General features: G+C 43.9%; 1 protein-coding gene across 1 annotated transcript in view; it reads right to left on the bottom strand.

Moving 5' to 3' along the window:
* Nucleotides 1-695: 695 nt before the first annotated feature.
* The window catches only part of LOC126283987 (collagen alpha-2(IV) chain-like), a 59,540-nt gene continuing 40,033 nt past the window's right edge, over nucleotides 696-20,202 (bottom strand). Inside the window, exons 9-13 of the mRNA XM_049982479.1 lie at nucleotides 18,319-19,131; nucleotides 13,609-13,754; nucleotides 11,188-11,453; nucleotides 6,937-7,103; nucleotides 696-2,056 (exon numbers count right to left, since the gene is read on the bottom strand). Coding sequence (XP_049838436.1) covers nucleotides 1,781-2,056; nucleotides 6,937-7,103; nucleotides 11,188-11,453; nucleotides 13,609-13,754; nucleotides 18,319-19,131 — 1,668 coding nt within the window. The 3' untranslated portion in view covers nucleotides 696-1,780. The remainder of the gene's footprint in view (nucleotides 2,057-6,936; nucleotides 7,104-11,187; nucleotides 11,454-13,608; nucleotides 13,755-18,318; nucleotides 19,132-20,202) is intronic.

The raw sequence follows: 20,202 nt of genomic DNA on the forward strand, positions 1-20,202 counted from the left end.
TGACAACTGCACCAAAATAAACGGCACAGCATCTTAATCCTGTAAGACTTAACGTATCTCTATCAGTGGTCACGTGGTGTTCAGAGAGGCACGCAAGGAATGTTGCTAGTGAAGTTAATGCCCCTTACAATGTTAAGGTGTATTGTAACATACTGTTGTAACAGCGCCGAATGGATGGCGAGACACGTTTACCATGGATGTAATTCTGACTGAAAATAATGCTCACTGTATACCATCATCACCAGACAATGGCTGACCATCCTGTTGATGACATTTCTTTGGAGGAGACTCCTGACACTCCCCGCTGCTCTTACCTGACTGCAAGCTGCTTTCACCTGTTTTAAGAACTGAAACATTTCCTAATAGTACGGCACTTTTGTCACTGCAACGATGTCACAGAACCTATATTGTATATGTTATCACCATAGGCACTAAATTTCTACATAGAGATATTCAGTTACTGGTCTCATATCAGAACATTATGTCTAATACTGTGTAATTTACGTAGAAAATTAGTGTAGGGCATGTCAAAGAAACAACTTTTAATCCCATTTGTGAGTACATAAGTGGGTGTGGGTTCAGTTTCTTTCCTGCTTTGTGTTGGAACTGCGCATCTGTTGAAGATTTCATGTTGAACATCTGTAGGTCTGTCTGTTTTTTTTTTTTTGCCGGATATAATTGAAACATTGCCCAAATATTATAGGACATTTTATTTACTGTTTCGCATACTTTATTTGTAAATATTGCTTAAGCATTACAGTAACAAAATCAGATCATATCAACTTTAGAATGTACTCTGCAAAATACAGGTCATTTTTACAAAAAATCATTACAAATTATCAAGATTTTTATATGGCAGTATTTTTGTTTGAGCAGAAAATTTATTAGAAAATAAGTGAATCACATGACTGAATCACACAGCAGCATATCGTTTGGTTGTTACACACAAAGTTTGTAGCATAATACGTAGAAAATCTGTAAACTGGCCATTGTTTATAATAAAAATGTAATTAACTGTTGCTTTCAGTAAAACGAAACAAGCGGCACATCGTCGTCAAACTAACAGTTGTAGCTAGTCTCTCACCTTCATTTCGTGCTTCCTTTTCCTGCTTTACAGGTGAAAGATTCCTCCTCAGGCAATCGCCCTACACGGGGAGTAGTCAGACCATTAGGAGTCAGTCTCAGCAAAATTTGTTCCATCAGCGTTTGTCACTTTAGTAAACATTTATGAAATCGCTGCTGGAAATAAATTACGAAAACGTGTTTACAAAACGTTTTATTAAAAAAAATTAATTGGCAGGATTAGAAAGAAAGCACAGCACACTTTCTTTGTCCACTGGCCATTCCATTAAGGAATTTCAAAGGGGAACGTCTGAAGCGTCAATGCGAAGAAGCTGTACAAGAGGTATCGACGCTCCGACGTTCCTTTTGGAGTGTAAATCCACACTCGGCAAGCGTGCAAGTAGAGGGTCCCAAAAATTACATACAAGCAATACCCTTGCAAAGCGACAGTATCCCCTACATTTCCAAATGAGTGCATCAAGCTACCAGTAGCTGCAGTGTCGATGGTTTAATGTAACATGGAACTGATAACATCTGAATGAGTTTGCGCGAAGATATGAAAACATCACAGATCGCAGTCAGTATTATGATAAATGAGGAGTCCTCTGAAGAGGAGTAGTGGAAGCCGTTTGCACTATTCGACTGTGGAAAGCGGTGGCCACCGACGAAGCGCTGAAGCGCCCTCCCCCGCACGCTGCCTCGCGGCGCCGAGGTCCGCCTACTTGCCGTAGCCCTGTGCGAAGCCCGGCTTGCCCTCGGTGTCCAGTTGCTGCTGCTGCTCCTCCAGCTGCTGGCGCCGCAGGATCTCGTTGAGCTCCTGGCGCACCAGCTCGTCGGTGGGAATGGCCAGCACCGACTCGATCCACGCGGTGTCCACGGAGGACAGAGACGCGGGCGCCGACGGGGCGGCGCAGCCCACGTCCCAGCTGTACAGTCCGCGGAGGACCTGGTGGCCCGCCGCGTCTTCGCACGTCACTGGAGAACCTGCGTCAACCTGTGGAGCAGGCGGGACGGCGATAACAAAGAGTCAAATCTTCGGTTTGGCTAGCGATTGTTATGGGGAACACGAATGCTCGCCTTCGGTTTATAGGGAGAATTCTAGGAAAGTGTTTTTCATGTGTAAATAACATCGGGTGTAGAACACAGATGAGACCCATTTTGAGTAATGCTAGAGTATTTGTGATCCCCACCAGGTTGATTAAAGGGAGACACGTAAGCAATTAAGAGCTGGACTGCCAGATTGTTACCAGTAGGTTCGATCAACACGCAAGTATTACACACATGCTTGGGGAACTAAAATGGAATTCCCTGCACGGAGTGCTATTGAGAAAATTTAGAGGACCGGCATTTGCAGCTGGCTATAGAGCTGTCCTGCTCTCACCAACATACATTTCGCTTAACAACCAGAGAAGTTAGGACTAGTTCGCGGGCATATCGATACACTACTGGCCATTAAAATTGCTTCACCAAGAAGAAATGCAGATGATAAACGGGTATTCATTCGACAAATATATTATACTAGAACTGACATGTGATTACATTTTCACGCAATTTGGGTGCATAGATCCTGAGAAATCAGTACCCAGAACAACCACCTCTGGCCGTAATAACGGCTTTCATACGCCTGGGCATTGAGTCAAACAGAGCTTGGATGGCGTGTACAGGTACAGCTGCCCATGCAGCTTCAACACGGTACCACAGTTCATCAAGAGTAGTGACTAGCGTATTGTGACAAGCCAGTTGCTTGGCCACAATTGGTGAGAGATCTGGAGAATGTGCTGGCCAGGGCAGCAGTCGAACATTTTCTGTATCCAGAAAGGCGGTTGTGCATTATCCTGCTGAAATGTAGAGTTTTGCAGGGATCTAATGAAGGGTAGAGCCACAGGTCATAACACATCTGAAATGTAACGTCCACTGTTCAAAGTGCCGTCAATGCGAACAAGAGGTGACCGAGACGTGTAACCGATAGCAAACCATACCATCACGCCAGGTGTTATGCCAGTATGGCGATGACAAATACACGCTTCCAACATGCGTTCACCATAATGTTGCCAAACATCGATGTGACCATCATGATGCTGTAAACAGAACCTGGATTATCCGAAGAAATGACGTTTTGCCATTCGTGCACCCAGGTTAGTCATTGAGTACATCATTGCAGGCACATCAAGGGTAACTGCAGCCATGGTCTCCGAGCTGATAGTCCATGCTGCTGCAAACGTTGTCAAACTGTTAGTGCAGATGGTTGTTGTCTTGTCAATGTCCCCATCTGTTGACTCTGGGATCAAGACGTGGCTACACGAACCGTTACAGCCATGCAGATAAGATGCCTGTCATCTCAACTGCTAGTGATACGAGGCTGTTGGGATCCAACACAGGATTCCATATTACCCTCCTGAACCCACTGATTCCATTTTCTGCTAACAATCATTGGATCTCGACCAACGCGAGCAGCAATGTTGCGATATGATAAACCACTATCGTGATAGGCTACAATCTGACCTTTATCAAAGTCGGAAACGTGATGGTACGCTTTTCTCCTCCTTACTCGAGGCATCAGAACAACGTTTCACCAGGCAACGCCGGTCAACTGCTGTTTGTGTATGAGGAATCGGTTGGAAACTTCCCTCATGTCATCACGTTGTAGGTGTCGCCACCGGCGCCAACCTTGTGTGAATGCTCTGAAAAGCTAATCAGTTGCATATCACAGAATCTTCTTCCTTTCGGTTAAATTTCGCGTCTGTAACACGTCATCTTCGTGGTGTAGCAATTTAAATGGCCAGTAGTGTAATTGTTTTTTCTCTCGCTCTATTTTCGGGTGGAACAGGAAGAGAAATGACGAGCAGTGGTACCAAGTACCCTCTGCCACGTGTCGTGTGTAGGTTTGCGGAGTATGTATGCAAATGCAGATGTAGATGTTGATTTTGGGAAGTAGTGAAAGAACGAGACTGAGGCTGGCTATAGTGACCAGACAGTTCAGTTTTGATTTTCAGGACATTCATCGACTCTTGTAGACTGACCTGGTAGTGATCAAGACGAACCAGCTGCTTACATAGAGAATGAAAAGGGTAACTTGTATATTCATTCAGGATCGATAATTTGTCTGTCAGTTCAATAAATGTTCCCAACTGCTGTGGCTTTGAACCGCTGGGATGAGGCAGCACCACGTGCAGAAACGTGAAGTCTCAAACCCAAGAATGGGCCTTAGGCCTGCAGTACTGCAAATAATGCGTCCATCAACCGGCATGCATATAAATGTTCATGATGCGATTCAACAACTATGGCAGTTGTCAGAATGAGGAAGCGTTACTGCTGGACATGGGAGATGAAACTGGAAGCCTGCTAAAGAACGGGACCCTTTGAGACCTAAGTTTCTCCCGGTGTATACAAGGTTCGAATAACTTATGGGGATGCAGCCGAGTGACGTCATTGGCAACGGCCGATATTTCAACAGGTGACGACCCTGCTATTTTCAAGGCAAAAGTGCAGCGTTTAGCAAAATTGCAGCGGTTACTTGCTGCAGTTTTGCCTCGGAAATGACAGTGTGGCCACCGGTCGAAATATTGACGGTTGTCGACGAAACACTCGGTTGTAAGTTATTCGAAAGGGACTTTAGTTGACAGCACAGAAAATGTACCCCATAGATAAAATAATCAGAAATGTATATACCTGTATATTTGAGTGGCGACTGTTCTGTAGGGCACGTCCGACAGAAGAGACACCACTCAGATATATAAAATTCTGAAGAAAACAGCTGCATTGAAATCAGACCTTTCATTTGGCAGCTATGATGTTACAGACAGATACACACGTTAAACTTATAACATCCATCTGTTTACGTCGGAGATTAAAAAAGATGATAATGGATCCTCGACGTTTGTTTCATTGTGGATGTACAAATATCGTCCGATCTCCTACGGCAATCAGATTTTGCGAGTAGGAAGTTTAATGGACGATGGATGCTGCATTACAGCGTGCGATAAGTTGGAAATCTGAGTCAGGCAAGGATCATGTCCGGATGGCAGACGCAGTTAAGGCAACCTTTCATGAGAAGTGATTTGAGCTCTGGCCAAGCACAAATTTTCAACTTCCGCCACTGCATTACCACAATGTCGTGCGCGGCTATCCGTCACCATTTCCCACCCTTTCTTTCCCTTTCATTTCCCTTCCTACATTTCAAGTTTACAAAAATAATCAGACTTTTCGGCACATCTGCAGAAACAGCAGCAATTAGAGTGCGACAAACTGCCCGCAATCGATTCGCGAATCTAAACACACAGTGCCATCATTCAAGTAATGGACGTCAAAAAAATTCAAGGAAACACAATTTGCACTATAAATCATGACAACGGCATGATGGGATGAATCAGCTATTCCCTTCGTAAATTATTTGGACCTGGGATCTTCAATAACATCTCGCGTGTACTGTCAAACTTTTAACAAACAGAAACGTTCGATTCTGAAATCAGTATTTGGAAATCTCGATTAGTTGCAGTATAAGTTCACACTCCGGTTTCCCCGCCGCTCTCCCCGTACCTTCTCACACTATCCAACCGATTCCGATTCGAAAATTCGAATGTAAATTTTTTGAACATCGTCTCGCACCCTGAAAACCCTGCTCCTGTATTATGTGACCATCCTTTCTTCCTACGGTCCAAGAAAGAAGTTGCTGTTTAACGTTTTGAAGATACTAAATTGTAGAAAAATCCTGTTCTGGATTGTCTGTGAAATGGTGGGTAGCGGCAGCGCGAACCCAGCGATGGGAGAGATAGGGAGGGGTGAGAAGAGGGGGAGGGGGGGGGGGCAGGACGCGCCCACCTCCTGACGCCCCCCCCCTTCCTTTTAGAAAAAAGAAAATTATCTTCATAAGTCAACTCTCATTCTGCCCTGCCACTCAGAGAGAGGTACCAGTTGATTGTAACAGTTTGAAGAAAGGATAAACATGTGATGGGTTCCAGCTACTAGCAAGTGTACCTATTTCGCCATTCACCGTGGAACGAATACGAGCTGCCCCGTAGCTCTGATCCTGGGTACGCTCCTGTGTGTCGGAATTCTAAAAAGCAACACAGATGCTTGGGGTTAAAATAGTGACCATGTAGAAAAAGGAACTAAAAGTCTACTACTTTTGTGTGGATCCCACAATATTTTTTATTTACATTTCTTGCGAAATTTTCTAGGGATTACTTCTAAGATTTACCTCTTGGGAATAGTAATTGAGTCAAAGCGAGTAAATGATAAAATTATTACAGGAGTGCGTGACCGTGTCAATATAATTTTCTGTCTTTACCACTTTTTTATTTTATAAACTAACAGCGATACGCTTTGGTTTCTGTAAGTGTCTACTGCCGGACAAACTGTATGACGCAGAGGTAATAGGTTATATACACAAACCTTCCTCGAGAATCAGTCTATTTGTGAAAACCTTATCAAAATGCTTATAGTAGTTCCTGAGATTAGCTTTCACATAGAAGCAGAAACATGCGGTGTGGGACCTTAATTTATAATATGTATAGGCAGGCCTCAACGAATTTCTGCTTATTCCAGCACCAGACCCTACCAGACGAGAAAGAAACAAATGAGAAGTAGTATACACCAAACGCAAGTTTTACATATGTACATATATGTAACACGAAACATAACACATTGAAAGGCATCGATAGACAGTATCCCGTCAGATATTAACATACAAACCCACCTTTGTTTCATTCTTAACTGACAGATCCTGATGATAGCTTCAGTCGATAAGCTTTAAGATGAGTAAATTATAAAACGAAAACGCGATAAAGACGGAAAATTTGCACGAGTCAATGTAAATTTAAGATCGATGTCATTCGTCTTACAGCTGGAGCTGAAAGTCACTTTGCAAGAACTCACCATACAGAAGCTGGCCGTGGAGGTCGCCGGCAGCGCGCAGCCGAAGCTCTTGTTGAGGACGAAGTACTTGCCGAGGTAAGTCTTCCTCAGCAGGTCCTGGCACGTGGCCGGCTCGATCAGGTTCACCGGCACCCGGTGCATTGTGGCGTCAGCTCCACGAACCTTGCCTGTAACAGCCACCACTCAGCCCTGTACAGATTTCCTCTCACATTTTTAAACATAGTTCTCTTATATGTAAGTACTAATTCTTTTACGTCTGCATGTGGTGCAAGGTTTTAAGACCCCCAAACTCTTATTTAAACCATCTTTCAGATTGCTGTGCTTTAATATTAATACGATCATCTGATACAGTACAAAGTAATAGCCATCAATACATACAGCAGCTATGCGATTCAGATGCTGAACGTCTCCACTGTTGTCGAACAGTTCCATAAGCGAACACAACGTTCGAATGAACCCGTTAAAGGGTCGATTGGGTTAAGATCTGTAGAGGTTGAGTTATGACTTTGATTTTCTGGTAGTACTAGTTTGAATCACTTCGAGTTGAGTAGCAAGGTAATCTCTGCTGAGAGAGTCTGCCTACGAAAAACAGTCATACCGTATGATAACTACGACGTCTGAGGATGAAAGTGCAACAAAATTGGTCAATACGTCCTACCACATGGATTTATGGTCTAAGAGAATGAAACTCTAATGTACCTCAAGTCATAACGTTAAATTCTTATGAACGTCCAGCCAAGATTGTGCCGTTTCTTGCTGGGCACTGGAACGCTCATCTGTCCTCTGAAGCACGAGTCTTGCCTCATTAGATATTCAAACTGTAACCAATCAAAGTGCATTCGAAGTTTTAGTATTTCTGGCCGAATGATACGCTTCCAACATTAAGACACTGGCTTTGCGTTCAGGAGGAACGCGGTTCAGATCACAGCTATAATTCGACTATAATTTTCGGTAGTCTCTCTGAAGAACTTGATGCGAAGAACTGAATGATTTCTTAAACAATGTTACTGCTGATTTTCAGTCTCAGTCTTAGCGTATACAAACAAGAGCTCCATCTGTGATGACCTCGATCTCAGACCTCGTCAATGCAACCGAGCAAGAAGACACAGTGGTAAGACATTGCGTTCTCTTTCGTGAGGGGTCCGGTTCAAATACTCCTGTGGTCATCCAGACTTAGCTTTTCTGTGGTTCCTCTAAATGATGGGATAGTTCCTTTGTGAGGAATGTGGCCAGTTTCGTCGTTTCGTCTCCCATTCCGAGTCTGAACTCGGTCTATAAGGTCCATGTCGTCGATGGAACGTAAACCTGAATTTTCCCTCCTGTTATCTAAGCCTGCATCTACACTTCGTAATTCGTTGTCCCGCGCGTAACATTGTATCACTTATTACGACTTTTTCCCGTTCCATCTGCGTATGATGCGTGGGAAGTATGCTTAAATTTCTTTTTGTGTGCTGCAGTTACTCTAAGCTTATCTTTGCTGGCTATAGGGAAGCGATACATAGGGATTTGTAATGTATTCATCATTTAATACTAGTTATTGGAATGCTATCCATTCTCAACAGTCTGCCAGTTCAGATATTTCAATATCCCCGCGACACTCTCCCACGGGTCGAATCTGTGACCACACGCGCTGCGTTTCTTTGCACCAGCTCTACTACTCCTGATGGTCCTATCTGATATAGGCTCCATACACCTGAGTAGTATTCTAGAGATGGCTAGCACGATTGTTTTGTAAGAAATCTCCTTTGTAGACTGATTGAATTTTCTCATGACATGGCCAACGCACTGAGCCTATGTGATCATTTTATTTCATATCTTGCCAAGGTAACTGTTAGAGTTCCGTTCGGGATGATCGATGGATATTTGCTTCCGTGGTGACAGTGGAGGATGAATGTTCGACGACGTACTATTTACACAATGGTATTTGGTTCTTAATTGGGGATTCTGGAAGTGTAAACTCGCGATCTCTCCTAGGATACGGGCTGCGGAAGGGGAAGGAGAGCTGTGAGGGAGACAAGCCTCACCTTCTCGCACAATTGGCTGCACACTGGAATCAACATTGCAATTGCCACGACTACTACAAAGCTACATTTTTACAGCGCACGTTATTGTACCTAGATAAGGTTGGAAATGTGTGGAAACAGTATATATTGGTCTGAAGTTATCCGGCTTCCTCAGATTCCTACACTGAAAGAAAAGTGGCGAGTTATAATTATTGTTATGCCCCTCAATGATATCCCAGGCAGGTGCGAAAATTTTTAAGTTTTGCTCCAGCGAACGGCAGAGCCGGAGCAGAAGTCAAGACAGGCTAGTGTGCAACATCTATACTGGTATGGCAACCCGGAAGAATAACTGATGTATACACTTACGTTCCAAAGAAACTGGTATAAGCATGCGTATTCAAATACAGAGATATGTAAAAAGGCAGAATACGGCGCTGCGGTCGGCAATGCCTATGTAAGACAACAAAAGTCTGGCGCAGTTCTTAGATCGGTTGCTGCTGCTACAATGACAGGTTATCAAGATTTAAGTGAGTTTGAACGTGGTGTTATAGTCGGCGCAAGAGGGATGGGGCACAGCATCTCCGAGGTGGCGGTGAAGTGGGGAATTTCCCGTACGACCATTTCACGAGTGTACCGCGAATATCAGGAATCCGGTAAAAAATCAAATCTCCGACATCGCTGCGGCCGGAAAAAGACCCTGCAAGAAAAGGACTTACGACTGAAGAGAATCGTTCAGTTTGACAGAAGTGCAACCCTTTCCGAAAACTGCTGCAGATTTTAAAGTTGGGCCATCAACAAGTATCAGTGTGCGAACCATTCATCGAATCATCATCGATATAGAGTTTCAGAGCCAAAGACCCATTCGTGTACCTTGGTGACTGCACGACACAATGCTTTACGCCTCGCCTGGGCCCGTCAACACCGACATCGGACTGTTGATGACTGGAAACATGTTGCCTGGTCAGACTAGCCTCCTTTCAAATTGTATCGATCGGATGGATGTGTACGGGTATGGAGACAATCTCATGAATCCATAGACCCTTCATATCAGCACGGCTGGTCCCGGCAGAAGTTCGAGTCCTCCCTCGGGCATGGGTGTGTGTGTTTGTCCTTAGGATAATTTAGGTTAAGTAGTGTGTAAGCTTAGGGACTGATGACCTTAGCAGTTAAGTCCCATAAGATTTAAAACACATTTGAACTTTTTTATTTATTTATTTATTTTTTTGTCGGCGGGGGGCTGTTCGAGCTGGTGGAGGCTCTGTCATGGTGTGTGCAATTGGAGTGATATGGGATCCTTGATACGTCTAGATACGACTCTGACAGGTGACACGTACGTAAGGATCCTGTCTGATCGCCTGCTTCCATTCACGTCCATTGCACATTCCAACAGACTTGGGCAATTCCAGCAGGACAACATGACACCCCACACGTCCAGAATTCCTATAGAGTGGCTTCAGGAACACTCTTCTGAGCTTAAACACGTCCGCTGTCCTCCAAGCTCCCCAGACATGAACATTATTGAGCATATCTGGGATTCCTTGCAACGTGCTGTTTAGGAGAGATCTACATCCCCTCGTACTCTTACGGATTTATGGACAGCCGTGCAGGATTCATGGTGTGAGTTCCTTCCAGCACTACTTCAGACATTAGTCGAGTCCATGCTATGTCGTGTTGGAGCACTTATGCGTGCTCGCGGGTGACCTATATGATATTAGGCAAGTGCACCAGTTTCTTTGGCTCTTCAGTGTATGTAGCATGAGCCCAGCTCCGAGCTAAACTGCCACACCCCACCTGAGCTGGAGGACCAGTTCGCCGATGCAGCAGAGTGACTTCGTGGAGAAGGGAGCATAACTTCATTCCATAGATCATGCACAGTGACGCAACAACGCGTAACTCGTACACAAGAATGGCTTTCAGCTGCAGAAATATCTGAACTGAATGTCTGAAGAAAGGGATTGGAATAATACCGCATGGTCAGCGCCCTTCTGTGCGCCTGGCTACTGACAGTCATGAAGGAAGACATGTTTTAATAATAATGTATATTCTGATAACACTGTCTTATTAGCGCCTGTGGGCGTTGAACAGATCCTCATCACCCCACTCTGCTTCACATTGTCCTGACAATGTAGTCACAGCTCCAACCCTCTATAATACCATCCGAATAGGAAGTCGCTCGCATTGATAAAACAGCAGGAAAATAAATAAACAACCAGGTCGCGAACGGAAGGGGACTCGCAGTGTGTGTTACCTTGTATGGCGGCCTTGGTCCAGCCGCTGGCGACGCAGCCGTTGGAAGGCCCGGAGGCCCTGGAGAGCGGCAGGCAGACGGCGGAGAGTCGTCCAGCGGCGCCCAGCGGCAGTGGCGCCGCCAGCACCAGCAGCGCCAGGTCGTCGAACTGCGTGTTGGGGTCGAAGTTGGGGTGGCGGATGGTGGCGGCCACCTGGGACTGCGCCACGGGCTGCCCGCCCACCGACTGCAGGCCCGCCTTCACCGTCAGGTCAGAGCTCTCGCGTCTGTAATGCGACCATCCACCGACGCTCACTAAACGGACTGGCTCATGTCTTATCACTACGAGGGGAGGTCATAAAGTTACAATTTTCACCTCGAAAAAATAAAGTGACGTCAAGATTGTATTGTTTACTAGTAGATACACGACTACAGTCTTGATATGCATTGAAATCTTAGATCCATTGTACCAGATCATGCCCCTTCGGAAGCAAAACAGCACAACCCATTGATAAAATGGAGAGCCGAACTCGTATTCATTCTCTGCATTTGAAGGGGAACAACACTGCAACAATCCATGCTAAATTATAGAGCAATTCACAGCAATGCACTATCATAAATGACACAGTCGCTGGGTAGTGCGAACTCTTTCATCAAGTGACAGGCCATCCCTCTGGGAATTGCAAGACAACTCGAGGACCTGGTGTTCGAAGACTGGTGTATCACAGTCGAAGAAACAGTGGGGAAAGTGAAAACCAGTCATGGATCAGTTTTCAACATCTTGCACGACATTTTAACTATGACAAATGTAGCCACTGGCTAGATTTTTCGATTGCTCACACCCATTCAAAAAGTTCACCAGACCGAGGCAGTGGCGGAAATGTTGCAGGCCAAGTTTTGTGACTTCTTTAGCCGCCTTGACAACATGAGCGAGTTGTTGTTGATATATTATTAAGAGCTCACGGCAAAAGAGCAAAACAAACAAGGGAAACATGTGCATTCACCACTACTGAAAAAGGCAAAAAGCCAGTCATCATTGGGCAAAGGAATGCAGTGTTTTTTTTTTTTTTAAACTTCCACCGTGTGATGCAAAGAGGTTATGCTATAGATGGGCAGTCTATTTAATTTAGACTCAGTCCGAAGGGTAAATAAAGGAATATCGAATGTATGAACTGACACTTAATTGGAACAGATCATACCAAGACTATACAGTTTTGAAAGATATTCAGTGTGCTGATGCCTTGAAACAGCATATTTTGGTAACACAGAGGTACTAATACAAAAACTCTTTACACACCAATATGATGTTTCCCATCAGTTTCTAACAACAAATTTTGCCAACAACGACACGTTTTTGAGAGATTCTCAACGTGCTGGTGCTATGAAATGGCATATAGTCATACGATGTCATATATTATATATGTAAAGCAGAATGTTTGTGTGTATGTACGTCTGGCATCTCCTCCCAAACGCCTTGATCGGTTTGAAACAAATTTGGCACAGAAACAGAAAGCCTCACAAGTATCAGCACTGTGTTGTTTATAACCTCCTAGCTCCAATGGGAGTAGAGATAGTGGCAAAAACTTGTTTTTCTCCAACACCTGGTGTGTAGCTTGGCCTGCACGACAGGTATGTTGTGGAAGCCGTATTGGTCTGCTGTACTGAACTATATTTCATGAGCTAAACATGCCAATGGCTGGGGTTGGGTTGAGATAGATAGAGGAGGTGATGGACAAAGTGAGGGGAGAAGGAAATGGACAGAGAGAAGGGAGTATGGAGAGATGCATGAGGTAGGTAGAAGTTGTAGAGGGGTAGGGGACAGGTGGAAAAGGAAGAGGATATGGTTAGAGGGAGGGACGAGGAAGATATGGTTAGAGAGAGGGAGTGGAAGAAGTGGACAAAGAGAGGGAGAAGACGTGATGAAGAAGCAGAGAGAGTAGGAAGAAGGAGACAGACAGATAGAGATGGAAGGATGAGGTGGACAACAGAGGGAGGTAGTGAGGAAGTGGTGGTCACTAGGGGGGGGGGGGAGTAGGAGAAGGTGTGCTCAATAGATGTGACAAATACATATGTGAACAAAGCTGTGGTGGAAAGGCTACTTGTAATACGACACCCACCAAATATGGGCTGCAACTGAAAACAAATATGACGCTTTCCAACTTTGCACTGAAAAGAGAGAGGTGCCTTGCACGTGACGAAGGTAGTAGTCTTTCATTTGTCTAGTCTAACTTCAAATGCGCGTTCACAATATCTGTAAGGCTTGATATTGCTCTGCTCATTGGGAAAGACTCCGTAGCGTGCTTTTTCCATGTCATGACGTCAGAAACTCGAGAAGCTGAACGTTGACGTTCGAGTGCACGTTCTGTGTGACGACGGCTCTAAGGAATAGAGCAACAACCGACTACAGAGTGTCAAGGTCCCATGATGGTGACAGGTGCTTACCCCTCGACACAGTGGGCGGTGGTGAGGATGGCCTTCTCGGTGACGATGACTCCTGCACAGAGCGCCGACTGCAGCTCGTCAGAGAAGATGACCACATCCCACGGGAACTCACCGGGCGCTGCGTCGTTCTCCGGCACGCCCTGTCTCTGTGACACACACAGCGAACAAAATTTAGTCCAGAGCAGGGACATGCAGACAGGATACAGTTGACGCTGCGCAAGTTCTTCACATGTCAACTGAACCACATTCACCGAAATGAATTCAATAGGTATATAAGAATATACAGCCTACAGATGCATGTTAACTTTATCGTTTACCTAGGTTTCAACGTTAGTAATAAGGTCTTCTTCAGAACATAAAATATTATTTAAATGTTTGCCTAAAACAAGCCATGTCCTAAGTCAACTTTATAAAACTTGATGCATAACCATAAGGTTTTGTCACTTCTATTAACCAAGCTGTAGCAAATTCACTTTAAGCCCGTTGTATGGGCCTCGTCGTGTGACTAGAGACTGTATATTCTTATATAAACAATATCAGTTGCTGTCGCTGCATAAAAATGTTAAAAATTATAAAATTCAATAGATGTACTCCACCAACAACATTTCGGGAATTTGTCTGAGTAGTTACATTACTAAACGCCTAAATTCGTCCCCAAGGCCAAGTTGCAGTTTGTATCTCTCACAGCTTTCAGGAACAACAAAAATTTGATTTTCAATATTTCATATAATGACTCGCCGTATTCTAAAACTTAAAATGCTGTCATAATCTACTCTCTGAGGAGTATAATCTTACGTTTAAGGTTTAACACACTAAGTCAAGCATTAACGTTAGAAACACTGTATTTGCCTTGAAGCATTGCAACTCTCATAGCATAACTCACCCAGATCATATTCATCCAGTATTTGAAAATGAGGGCACTTAGCGACTCCTAAAAACTTTAAACATAATTTCAAATCTTTTACAAACTTTTCTCGGTAACTGCCGCACAAAATAAAGAAAGGAATCAATCTATCGCTTACTGAATGTTCGGTTTTTATGAGGTAAAACTTCAGCATCAAGCGGGACGTTTTAATTTGATGTTTCCATTAGCTACCCATTTTGCAGACAGTATCCACTTATACCACGAAGGTACTTACAAAATTATATCATTGTACTATACATACTTTAGAAGAAAAACCAGAAAAATGTATATTTTTGATTAGTCTGTGGGCAAATAATCGAAAGTAATAAAACTAACGTAATTCCGGTTTTGCGTATTCAACCATAAAATTTTAGTACGCTTAGCGTCAAACACATTAGCTCACATGGAAAGTGATCAGACTTGTGAAGCTGTTTTATGTACAGGGGTTCTATTCTCTTAAGAATCGAGGGGGCATGATGGGACGGCTTAGTTTACCAGTTTCCGGGTAAGACGCCCGGGGGCTTCAGTGGCTCTTTACAAAGTAATAATGCAAGCGTAATTTAATCTGTTCGCTACCTCATCTCCCTTTTTCCGTGTCAACATATCTTCACATCAGTGACGAAGCCTGTAACACGCAAACACCAATTCGAACGACACAAAAGTCAGAGTAATGTGAGAACCCTCAGCTGGAAAAATATTGTGACGAGGTTTCCGTCTCATTGCGGGGTCAGCTCGGCATGACGTCGTTGACCCGTTCTTCGATTGCATTCAGTGAACCCACATACTATTTCCGTATAGGCCAGCTCTTTACTAGTAAACCTAGTCACATTGCTGGGTATCTGTGTTAATGTATAACAAATATTATCGGAAAATTAAATCTAAGACAGAACCGAACAATACTGAAGGTAAACTTGTGGGCAAATAGTAAACTGGCCATTACGATTGCTATAATTAAGTACTGCCAGCGAATGGGGTAATTTTGGGGTTTCCTGGCAGATTAAAACTGTCTGTCGCACCGAGACTCGAACTCGGGAACTTTGCGGCAAGCACGACTCCCGACTTCTCCCCACAGCTTCAATTCCGCCAGTACCCCGTTTCTTACCTTCCAAACTTCACAGAGGCTCTCCTGCTCGGTAGAGCACTTGCCCGCGAAATACAAAGGTCCCCAGTTCGAGTCTCGGTCCGGCACACAGTTTTAAGCTGCCGGGAAGTTTCGTATCTGCGCACACTCCGCTGCAGACTGAAAACTTCACTTTGGAAACATCCCCCAGGCTGTGGCAAATCCATGTCCCCGCAATATCTTTTCATCCAGGAATGCTACTGCTGCAAGGTTCGCAGGAGAGTTTCTGTGAAGTTTGGATACCTTCCAAACTTCACAGAGACGAGGTACTGGCGGAATTGAAGCTGCGCGAACGGGTCATGATTTGTACTTCGGTAGTTCGGTAGGTAGGGCACTTGCCCGCGAAAGGCAAAGGTCCCGGGTTCAAGTCTCGGTCCGGCACACAGTTTTAATCTCCCAAGAAGTTTCATATCACTGCACTCTCCGCTGCAGAGTGAAAATTTCATTGTGGGGCAAATTTGTTTGCAAAACAATACACACAGCACGCACAGCCGACATGTGCACTGTTGTGGAGAAAGTTTCAGCGTAATAACGTTGAAAATACCGTACAAATGGACATAAGGAATCAAATGAGCTGAAATTACTCTATAACGGGCCATTGGAGACTACAGCCATCTCACACCAAAATACTCCTAAATAATCTCTGAACGACCTCAAAAAGTGTGTTGGTAGAGTTCGGGTCCAGAGTGTGCATTACAGTGGCTGGAAAGCTACGGTTCTACATCATATCCATACCTTTGCAGGCGTCATTCCTAGCGTACGAACATCTGATTTTAGTGTTTGCAAGTAATAAAGGGTAGTCCTTGTTGAAGGAAGCAAGATTTAAGAAGAATTACGACGCTTTATTAGGATCTATTAATCTAAAAAATAGTTTGGTACTGTAAAGTGGAGCAAAACGCTAGGAATCCTACATTATATGGAAACACGCATAAATACAAGAACCAAGAAGGAGCAATTAGACTAGATGACCAGGATAGAAATGCTCGGAATAAGAAGGTCACGTAGTCCTTGTATTTTACTGTCCATATCGAAGAACCAATGAAGCAAATGAAGGAAAGTTTCGAAAGTGGAATATAAATTCAAGGTGAAGGGATCTCAACGACAAGATTAATTAATGACATTTGCCATCATCTGCGAAAGTGAGATGGAATTGAATGAACAATCTACCGAGCATAGAAAGTGGACTGAGAATCAACAGAAAGATAATGCCAAGCAGGAGCAGAAATGAGATTAGCATCAAAATTGGGGATCACATTGTAGACCAAGTGACGAAATTATGATGTCTTGAAAACAGGAAGCTGGGAGAACGTATGAAGCAGACTAGCACTGGGAAACGAAGACTACTAGCGTTAAACATAAACCTGAATGCGAGGAAGTAATTTCTGCCAAAATAAGCCTGGAGCACAGTATTCTATTGAAGTGAATCATGGACTGTGGAAAAACCGGAAAATTTGAGAATAGAACCGTTTGAGATGTGGTGATACAGAAGAGTGTTGAAATTAGGCTGTTGAGCGAAGAAAGAAGGAGGCTTTCCGCGAACTAGCGACGAAAACGAGGCAGATGGTAAAAGTCAATAAACTGCTTATTGTTTCAAAAGTAATCGCCATAGCTGTTAATACATTTGTCCCACCGTGAAACAAGACGGTCAATGATTTCATGAAAAATGTTTGTGGTTGCATCACGGAACCATGATTTCACCCAGGCGTGCGCCCTCCGTCCGTAGCAAATCGACGACCACGAATGTCTATCTTCAGGGTTCCAAAAAATGTGAAAATCACATTTGGAGAAATCATGACTGTACAGAGCATGTGCAAGGGCTTCCCAGGACACTTATGCACCGTAGTCGAAACAAATTTAGCAACATGTGGTCGGGCGACTATTTTTGAAATAATAATGAGTTTATTGCTTTTGTCCATTTGTCTCGCTTTCATTTCCCTGACCCATATAGTACGTGGGACACGCTAATGAAATAGTAGGAAATATGTTAAGACGTCAATGAATTACGTCCATGCTAGTCGGGCGAACAGTAGAGGACAAACATTACGCGGTAAGATGGAGATTAGCATACATACAACACATTACTGAAGAAGTTTGATGAGGTACTACAATGAAAGTTTTAGTACATGTAGACACATAGACTGAGCGGACTGTTCAAGCAGACTAACCGCAATAAACAGGAGATCCGTGTTCGTACTCTTGTATGCCTCAAATTTTGCATTTGTCACTTGTATTTGTTCTTCGAAAGTCTGCAGTCTTCTTATGTAGACCAGCTGATCACATGACAGCCCTGCTACGTCCCGATGTGCGATTAGCATCACTGAGAAAACTACTGTAGCCACAGGCTGATTAATTTATTTATATATCTTAGGATCCCATCACACGTAACACATGTTATGCAACCTGTTCCTATTTCAGTTACAGTCATCTCTTTCTTAGTCGTTCTTACTGCAAACTTGTTCTTCTAATAGTTACCTTCTATTATATTTTGCCTCTGTGACTTTCCATTGGATTGGAAATCGGGTAACTCCCCCTATGCCCTCCCCTTCCGTCTATTTCAGAAACGAAGAACTAAGACCAACTTTTCATTAGTGGTTTGTCAATTTCATTTACGCCATTGATCGTTTTACTGATAATCAACATTCACTGCTATCAAAGGCTCAATTGGATGACTGTGTTAATGTATTACCTGTTTGGTGCCAATGCCGCAGGTAGGTGGGCTGATCTTGCTGTAGGCTACTACGAGGCTGGTACCAGATGGTTGACGGCCTTGGAAACCAGGCAGTGTTCCCTGGCCAGTCTGGCTGCCTGGTACATAGGTACCTGTAGGATAACCAGTCACGCCACCTGGCTGGTACGATGATGGGGTCGATCCAGGGTACACAGTGCCACCTGGCGTAGAGCCTGATGGGAATACCCCGGGTCTCGAACCTGAGGGGAACCTGGTGCCACCTGCAGGCTGGAAGGGTGCTGGAGTTGTACTGTAACCAGGTTGAGATGATGGCTGGTAAGGCGACAGCGTAGTGCCGCTTGAATATCCAGGTGTGCCAGATGGCTGGAATGGTGATGGTGTAGATGATGGTTGGTATACTCCTGGAGTGGAGTAGCCTGGCTGATAAACACCAGGGGTCGAGCTACCAGGGTAGACAGCAGTACCAGAAGGCTGGTACACACCTGGAGTGGAGGAGGCCCCTGGCTGGTAAGTAACGGTATAACCAGGTCTGTAGGAACCTGGGGAGGGTGTTGTGGAGAAACCTGGCTGTCCAAATGGAGAAGGCGTCGTTGTGACTGGAAACCCAACGGCAGTGGTACCTCCAGGGACAATTACGTTGGAGCCTGGAGTCTTTAGTGGCTTGCCAGGAGATGGAGACGATGGTCCATAGCCATATTCTGGCTTCTTGGTACTGCCAGTGAACACACCACCAGGAAGGAAGGGGTTGCCCGAACTAGGCTGGAACCGGCAACACACGCCAGACGATCCATCGAGGCCGACTCTGCAGTTCTGAAATAAACAAAAGAGCGTCCATCACAGCAATGTGAACATGGAGTGTCATTTGAGTGCTATCTACGTTATAACTTGCATAACACACAAAAAATATCTTATCTTTATGGACATTATTTACATTCATTCATCACAGAAAAGTAAGAAATGTGAACTACTTCGGAACATAACAACTGTTGACTTACTGTGCTCGATGTGTGATTCATTCCCAAGACATCTGATCAAGCTTTCAGGTTTCTCTTGTATGAAATGTTTTGATCTTGAATCTTATCTAACCATGACTTACTTCAGTAGATACTTTTCCATACCTTCCACTCCCTGCCAAATGTACCTTCTCTCTTTGTGATTTCTGAAGAGGATATTTGCCACAATAATCAAAAACCAATGGAAGAACTGTAGAAGCCTTTCGCCTCTCAGTCCGTAATGTCAAACGACTATGACTTTTCTTGTAGTCTAACATGGTGCTCCAATCTCTCTAATTGTAATCACTAGTCAGTTATATACAAAATATTCTCTTCGTTTGGTCACTATCATCGAAAGACATCACTACGAAACGAAAACTCCTCTAGAGTTTCTTGTGTGCTTTGCTTAGCCACAAGATCCATGTTGCTATTGCACATTTTCTAATGTCACCTTCCTTTACGTCGACACTCATGTCTTTTCTTATCTCTTGGAATCAACCAACTTTTCTTTGTTGTTTCTGATTTTTTTATTTGTTGTGACATCGCTTCTTAATTTCTGGGCTTGTGTGTTTCTTATTGGATTATAATATTTCTAATTATTCATGTTTCCAGTAATTTTAGTTCTGTAATTTATTTGTAGGTAGTCGATTATGTAGAGGCATTCCGATTCCACTGTTGTATTGCAATATTATGTTCCTTGATTTATGGAAATACATTTGTTATTGTAAATATTTTTCGTTATTTCATCCCCCTTTTCCACTTTCTGCATCATTTCATCTATGAGTGGTTTACTGACCTGTTATCTTGGATTATCTCTCCTACGTACTTGAACTGTTTAATCTATTGTGGTTTCACCAGTGTCTGTACTAGAAAATTTGGTGCATCTACA

The sequence above is a fragment of the Schistocerca gregaria genome, chromosome 8 (assembly GCF_023897955.1).
Source record: "Schistocerca gregaria isolate iqSchGreg1 chromosome 8, iqSchGreg1.2, whole genome shotgun sequence".
Lineage (NCBI taxonomy): Eukaryota > Metazoa > Arthropoda > Insecta > Orthoptera > Acrididae > Schistocerca > Schistocerca gregaria.